Genomic DNA, 8,396 nt, shown 5'->3' with positions numbered 1-8,396 from the left:
TCTCAAGTTTTAAGTTTTGTCTCCACGTAGGAAGAGAGCTTAATACCCAATAATTTATTTATTTATTTGTTATTAGATGATTCTTGTGGGATTAAAATGTGAAAAGGATAAACATTTTAGGTGATGCATGATTTGAAGATCTTCCGATTTTGTAATTTCTACCTTACTTTTATAAACTTAAGTTAACTATTTTTCAAAGTAATCCAACTTTTCAGTATTGTTTGTCAAAAAGAATTTAAACTTTTCTACTTGTTATACCCTATAAAATCATTACAAAAGATAACTTTGAATAGAAAGATTTTATTTTTGAAGTGATGGGATGAGGCCAAATAGTTTGGTCCTTCAATGCATTGTGAGATTTAAAAGTGAGTCAAAGCACGTGCAGCAGAAAGAAACAAAGTTGATTGCAACAAATGCCACAAAGCCTTGCATTATTAGTGGGACCACGCCAACACCGATGACCGAAACCACTCCAATCTCACATCACAAACCCTAATTCACTCCAAATGTTTGGATCAATCACGTTTTTAAGGAAAATGACTAGCGAATCTAATCTTCACAAATTTCTAATTACTCACTCCAACAGGAATACGCTCAACTGTTCATAAATACTTTTTGTTATAATATCATTCAATACACCGTTTGACTTAAACAATAAAATTACAAAAACTCAAACAAATTCAACACAACATTCACAATTTTATTTAATGAATAATATATTCACCCATACCCTATATCCAAGTAGACATGTCTTTGTCCTTACGTGCTTCATTGAATAATTGTATATGTTCTGTATAGTACTAATTAACAAATTATTATAAAATTTTGATATATATAAATATCGTAACTCTAACATAGTCACTTATCTATCTGTCTGAAAAGAACATTCATACGCCACTCAAGAAAATTCTACCCATAACAGACGGAGGACTGCTAATTAATAAATAGACTAGCAAAGTTTATATATTCACATATTTTTGTTTCTATTTTTATTTTTATTGAGCGTATCCATTAATTAAAAATAAATAAAATAATTGATAAAATATTACTTTATAACAAATCAATAAATTTAGTTCAATATTATTCTATTTTTTCTTAAAAAATAGAAAAACCAAAAACATTTATTAGTTTCTTTTTATTTTAAATATAAGCGTAATAAATATTGAAAACTTCTCTTAAATATACTCTATTTGATTTACATTTTGTATATACTTTTAATAGCTTGTATTGTCATAATAGAATGGTATAATATTTTTTAATATTTTTTGTGTTAGTCTATTATTAATGTTTGGTTCAAAGAGTTATTTCTTGATGATTTTTTATTCTTTAAAGAACTCTTAAGTCAACAAGTCAATCACTGTATATTCTTCAACAAGAAAAGTCTATTTAATAATGAAAAATTATTTCTTTTTTACAATGAGAATGTTCAGCACTTCAATGAATGAAGAAAAGTTTGATATGATTTAAAAAAAAAAAAAAAAAACTTTGTGTGTGTTGAAAAGAAAATTTCGCCAATCTTTATTAATTTTTTTTTATCAAAGTATAACGAAGCTTCTTTGCTTATGAAGTTTTTTTGAAGTAAAGAAATATCCATATCACGTTCTACTGCTCATATTCTTCTCTCACTAATATTCACATTCTTCTTGTGATGCATCATCTATCTCATTGAATCCCTACCTCTTTTCACACGTGATGTGTCTGCTTCACTCCACCAAGTCTTGTGTATTATGCTTCTTGTGCCATGGTTATGAAAACAAGTGAAAGACTACCTCAGACAAAAGAGTGAGAGCATTGGATTCCATAGTTCTGGTTTCTTGTAACTTCAGTTATTTTTTGTGTTCAACCTTGTATTATGTTTACTAAACTACTTTTAGTTGTATAAACATGATGGTTCAGAGAAGCTTTGTCACAGTTTTTATTTGACCCTGAGAACAGCTTTTTAGGATGTGTTTGTGCTTGCATACCAGAGACTCCAATGCCTAGGATCGTAGCTTCCCATGTTTGTTAAGAATTTGGTGCTGTGTCTACTCTTTTGTGGTTGACTTTGTAATCATGTCTATGTAAAACATGTTTTCTTGACAATTATATACCTTGCTTCTTATATAGGATCCTCTATCACAGGTTGTTGTGTTAACAACATGGCTAAGCTTTCCCCTCTTGAAGAGACCCTTCTAAACGGTGACTCCAGTGCAAGCAGCAAGACAAAAGGAAAGGAAAATTTAACCCGAAATTCAAATGCTGGATTTTTCAATACTCTCACTTTCTCGTGGATCACTCCATTAATCACACTTGGCAATGAGAGGACTTTAAACCACGAGGACATCCCTCGTCTTGGTACTGGTGACAGTGCCTATGGGAATTTTCAAACTTTTAGAAGCAAACTCGAGTCAGAGTGTGGTAGTGTTAGGAATGTGACCACTCTTAAGCTGGCCAAGGTTTTATTCTTGTCGACATGGCATGGGATCTTCTTATCAGGTTTATTTGCATTCCTGAATACGTGTGCTTCTTATGTTGGACCCTTTCTTATTGATATCCTTGTTCAATACCTCAACGGAGAACATATGTTTAAGTATGAAGGATATGTTTTGACTGCGGCATTTGTTGCTGCAAAGCTTTTGGAGAGTCTTTCAGACAGGCACTGCATGTTCAGGTTCCAGCAGGTTGGGGTTCAAGTTCAATCAAAGTTGGTGGCAATGATCTATGCTAAAGGTTTGACTCTTTCGTGTCAGTCAAAGGAGGTTCATAGCACAGGGGAAATCATCAACTTAATGACTGTTGATGCTTCGAGGATTGGAGAATTTTGTTGGTATATGCATCGACCCTGGATGTGCGTTTTGCAAGTTGCTCTGGCCTTGTTGATTCTCTATAGAAGCGTAGGGGTTGCTTCAATAGCTGCTCTTGCTGCCACTGTAATTGTAATGTTGCTGAACCATCCCGTGGCATCATTGCAGGAAAAGTTTCAAGGCAAGGTAATGGAGTGCAAAGATAAAAGAATGAAGGCTACATCTGAGATTCTTAAGAATATGAGGATTCTAAAACTGCAAGCATGGGAGATGAAGTTCTTATCAAAGATTATTCAGCTTAGGAAAACAGAGGAGATATGGCTTAAGAAATTTCTCGCTGGTACAGCAATTGTTAGATTTGTCTTCCATAATGCCCCAACTTTTATTGCAGTGGTTACTTTCGGTACTTGTGTTCTTATAGGTATCCCACTTGAATCGGGAAAGGTCTTATCTGCACTTGCAACATTCCGAATTCTTCAAATGCCTATCTACGCTCTTCCTGACACGGTTACAATGATTGCACAAAGTAGGATTTCTCTTGAAAGGATTGCATCATTTCTTCGTTTAGAAGAGTTGCAGACTGATGTAGTAGAGAAGCTTCCTTGGGGTAGTTCTGATAAGGCTGTTGAATTAGTAGATGGAAATTTCTCTTGGGATTTATCTTCCTCTGATCCAACATTGAAAAACATAAATCTCACAGTTTTTCATGGTACGAGGGTTGCTGTGTGTGGTACTGTTGGATCAGGAAAGTCTAGTTTACTTTCTTGCATTATAGGGGAAGTACCAAAGATATCTGGGACATTGAAAATATGTGGAACAAAGGCTTATGTTTCTCAATCACCATGGATTCAGAGTGGCAAGATAGAAGAGAACATATTGTTTGGTAAAGAGATGGACAGGGAAAAGTATGAGAAGGTACTAGAAGCATGTTCCTTGAAAAAAGACCTTGAGATTCTTCCATTTGGTGATCAAACCATTGTTGGAGAGAAAGGGATCAATTTGAGTGGTGGACAGAAGCAAAGAGTGCAAATAGCGCGTGCTATATACCAAGATGCTGATATATATCTTTTTGATGATCCATTCAGTGCAGTGGATGCTCATACGGGATCTCATCTCTTTAAGGTACTATTTTCCAACAGTTTCTTCTTTACAAAATTTGATTCTTCTTTTTTCTTCAACAGATGATATTGTTTAAACGTATATATGTTTGTTTTTCTTATGCCTTTGGATAGAAATGCTGTAATCTGATTTTGCATTTACTCTACACTGTTTCAGGAATGCTTGCTTGACCTTTTAAAATCCAAAACTGTGATATACGTAACCCATCAAGTAGAATTCTTACCTGATGCTGATCTAATACTGGTGAGTCATTCATAGATTTCATGTTCAGGAACTCAAACATTTGGGTCAATTTTCTTTTCTACATAACTGTAATTTTCTCTTGCTTACAATTGTTTTAGGTCATGAGAGAAGGAAGAATAACTCAATCGGGAAAATTCAATGACATTCTTAGGTCAGGGACTGATTTTATGGAACTTGTAGACGCACACAGAGCAGCTTTATCTTCATCGATAAAGTCCCTAGAGAGAAGACCAACATTTAAACAACAAAGTAGCACCAAGGAGAAAAAAAATTCATTAACTGACTTTGAATATGAGCAAAATGAGGAAAACATACATGATAAGAATGATAACATAGATGACACAAATGAATCAAAAGGACAACTTGTTCAAGAAGAAGAAAGGGAAAAGGGTAGAGTTGGGTTTAATGTATACTGGAAATACATCACAACAGCTTATGGAGGAGCTCTTGTGCCCTTCATATTACTTGCTCAGACACTCACCGTGGGTTTTCAAGTTGCAAGCAATTACTGGATGACTGTGGCAACTCCAGTTTCAGGGACTACTGAACCTCATATTGGAAGCCTTACACTTATGCTTGTCTATGTCGCATTGGCAATTGGAAGCTCAATTTGCACCCTTGCCAGAGCATTTATTGCTGTGATAGCTGGATATAAAACAGCCACTGTGCTCTTCAGTAAAATGCATTTCTGTGTTTTTCGAGCACCAATATCTTTTTTTGATGCCACCCCAAGTGGTCGAATCCTGAACAGAGTATGTTATAGTATGTTCACAATTCTTCATTGGTTTAATATGAAGAGAGAACTTATTTATCTTATCATGTTTCTTATTGCATTGCATTAGAAAGTTCAATTCTTTCTTTTTACCTAAATGTCCATATTCAATATAATTTTACCTTTGGTTGCAGGCTTCAACAGATCAAACTGAACTAGATATGAGCATTCCAGGATTGATATGGGCAATTACCCTTAATTTGATTCAAATATTGGGAAATATTGCTGTAATTTCTCAAGCGGTATGGCAGGTGTTCATAGTACTGATTCCTGTAATGGCAGCATGCATATGGTACCAGGTAGTTTTCTAGATAATGTCTGAACTACATTATTTAGCAACAAGAACTGAATTATGCTAAAATAGTACCTCTATAAATGCAGAGATACTATTCTGCATCTGCAAGGGAACTGGCGCGATTAGTTGGTACATGTCAAGCTCCAGTTATACAACATTTTTCAGAAACTATTTCAGGATCAACAACCATAAAATGTTTTGAGCAAGAATCAAGATTTAAGGACATAAATATGAAATTGATAGACAGATATTCCCAACCCAAATTATACAGTGCTGCTGCAATTGAATGGTTGAATTTCAGATTGGATATTCTATCCACTCTCACATTTGCCTTCTGTTTGGTTTTCTTGATATCTTTTCCAAACTCATTTACTGCTCCAGGTGATTACTTCAAACTGCATACATTTACTAGTCAAACTTTACTCCTTGTGACACTAAAACCTTTCATTCTCTTTTTCACTTCAATTCTTGTCTTTTTCAAGGGATTGCTGGACTGGCTGTGACATATGGACTTAATCTAAACTCTCTACAGACTAATATAATCTGGTTTATTTGCACTTTGGAGAACAAAATTATATCTGTTGAAAGAATACTCCAATACACATCTCTCCCAAGTGAAGCTCCTCTTGTGATTAAAGAAAACCAGCCAGAATATTCTTGGCCATCATTTGGAGAGGTTCATATCCAGGATTTACAGGTACATTTCAATGGTTTTTCATTTGTTTGTGAATTTAAGGCTGCAATGATATTTTCCTAGTTTTCTTATGGTATATAACTGTAATGAGGAGCTGTGTTATGCAGGTTCGATATGCTCCTCACTTGCCTATTGTTTTACGAGGTCTTACTTGCACTTTTACTGCTGGATCAAAAACTGGTATTGTGGGAAGAACAGGAAGTGGAAAAACAACTCTAGTGCAAACAATTTTCCGACTTGTTGAACCTGTTGCTGGACAAATACTGATAGATAGCATTAACATCACTTCGATTGGAATTCATGATTTGCGGTCCAGACTAAGCATTATTCCTCAAGAGCCAACAATGTTTGAAGGGACTGTAAGAACCAACCTGGATCCACTGGAAGAGTACACAGATGAACAGATTTGGCAGGTAAGTTGAGTTTGTTTGATACTATGAAGAACTCATCTCTTTAGTTCATGCATGGTAAAGTATACATCTTAATTTTTTTTAAGATATTTTTCAGGCATTAGAGATGTGCCAACTTGGAGATGAAGTAAGGAAAAAAGAAGGGAAGCTCGACTCCATAGGTTTGACTTCTCAAAACTTTGAACATACACATATCAGGTGTTACAAGTCACAATCATATGCATTACTTATCGTTATGAGGTTTTACAGTTACTGAAAATGGAGAAAATTGGAGCATGGGTCAAAGGCAATTGGTCTGCCTAGGCCGTGTTCTACTGAAGAAAAGCAAGATCTTGGTGCTTGATGAAGCTACAGCATCAGTTGATACAGCCACAGATAATATTATTCAGCAAACAGTTAAGCATCATTTTGCAGAATGCACAGTCCTCACCATTGCTCATAGGATAACTTCAATCATTGACAGTGACATGGTTCTGTTTTTAAATCAAGGTAAGCTCTTACTCTGTCTCTTTCTTCTTGCTAGTGTGGTATTTTCTTAACTTCAATCGTATGATTTCGTTTCATATTGATGCTTCAGGGCTGATTGAAGAATATGATTCACCAAAGAAACTGCTTAAGAACAAATCTTCAGCTCTAGCTCTACTGGTTGCAGAATACACAAGGAGATCAGATTCTGGTTTTGGAAATTAAATTCAAAATGATTTGAAAAATTCCTTCAACAAGATACATTTGTAATATGTAGTATGTATAATCCTACCATGCTGAACTGCGGTAGAAAGTTTCTGAAGCCTTTTCCCAAGTGGTTAAACACTCAAAACAACAATTTTTTTTTAATGGAATCAATTAAAAATATCCCCTGTGATTTCAAAGAGAAGCCACAAAGTTCTGCATTATTACTAGTAGGACCACTGCAACACCGTGAACCAAAAGCCAAGTGCTCCAATTTAACGTGACCACACCAATAATTGGCTCCAAATGTTGGAAGTTTGGTCATTCGGGTTTCTAAAGAAAATGACTTGAGTTTTCGAGTGAGTTTTTTAATACAAAATATTTATTAACTTTGCTTGTTGTTTAAATTTAGGGTAAATTACTTGTCTTTTTTTTTTTAGGTTTGGAGATACTAGATAAATACTTACCTTCTATTTGGATAAATAATTGTACAATTTTAAGAAAACTCAAATATATTGAATTTAAATTACTCTCATCTTAAATTGTATAATTTTTAAAATATTTTTCAGGACATGATATTTAGGGATGGTAACAGGACGGGGACGGGTTTCGCTATCCCATACCCATCCTCGCATCAAAAATTCATCCCCATCTCCATATCCAAACCTAATAGGTATCAAACTTTTGTCACATCCCCATCCACATCGAGTAACGGGTATAATCTCGTACCCGTACCCGTACCCGTGTTCTAACTACTTCAATATTAATTTTTATAGAAGAAAAAAAATTACAGTAAAGAAAACATAATATTATGAAATATTCAATATTAGGAAGATGATTATTTCTTCCATATCAAATACTTTGAAATAAATTATAATTGTCTACATTTTATATTAGAATACCAAATAAAATTTCATGAGAACCAAAGCATTTATTAAATTTGCAAACTACAACATTGATGAACTTAGTTGATAAAATTAAAAAATATTTCAAAAAAATATAAAAGGAAAACAAATATTCAAATTAAAATATATTTTAAATGTTTGTTTACTTCAATTTTTTAAATTCTAATGAATCTCTTTTTTATACACTAATAAAAGTTATAACATCACTTCATCAAAATGACACAAAGAACAAATAATAAACATAATAATAAAATTTTGACATAGATTTTATATCTTTTGAACTTCAATATATGTTGGATAGTGACAAAAAAATATTCATAGCAATTACATTAAATTTTTATATTGTAGTAAATAAAAGTTATTTATACAATTAAAGTGAAAAAAATTACAGTATGATTAATAATGAGTTATAAAATAACAAGTAATTAAATAGGATATATCGAAATATTATTCTACATGATGAAAATAAACAATAAATAAAAATATTAAAGAACTAACAAATGTGT

General features: G+C 33.5%; 1 protein-coding gene across 3 annotated transcripts; it reads left to right on the top strand.

Moving 5' to 3' along the window:
• Positions 1-1,546: 1,546 nt before the first annotated feature.
• On the top strand, positions 1,547-7,178 carry LOC114188870 (ABC transporter C family member 3-like). Of its 3 annotated transcripts, none has more exons than XM_028077526.1 (11): positions 1,547-1,782; positions 2,107-3,905; positions 4,059-4,145; positions 4,244-4,897; positions 5,052-5,216; positions 5,299-5,593; positions 5,695-5,909; positions 6,014-6,319; positions 6,414-6,477; positions 6,566-6,805; positions 6,894-7,178. In XM_028077526.1, the coding sequence occupies exons 2-11, from the start codon at positions 2,139-2,141 to the stop codon at positions 7,004-7,006; spliced, it is 3,906 nt and encodes a 1,301-aa protein (XP_027933327.1). In that variant the 5' UTR covers positions 1,547-1,782; positions 2,107-2,138; the 3' UTR covers positions 7,007-7,178. The 3 variants fall into 3 exon arrangements, with proteins under 3 accessions (XP_027933327.1, XP_027933329.1, XP_027933328.1); XM_028077528.1 differs by having other exon boundaries at positions 1,574-1,782; positions 2,122-3,905; XM_028077527.1 differs by having other exon boundaries at positions 1,586-2,015.
• The last annotated feature ends 1,218 nt before the right edge of the window (positions 7,179-8,396 follow it).

The sequence above is a fragment of the Vigna unguiculata genome, chromosome 6, assembly GCF_004118075.2.
Source record: "Vigna unguiculata cultivar IT97K-499-35 chromosome 6, ASM411807v1, whole genome shotgun sequence".
NCBI classification, from domain to species: Eukaryota; Viridiplantae; Streptophyta; class Magnoliopsida; order Fabales; family Fabaceae; genus Vigna; species Vigna unguiculata.
Note: the sequence above shows the minus strand (reverse complement) of the source record. Positions and strands in the feature narration are given on the sequence as shown.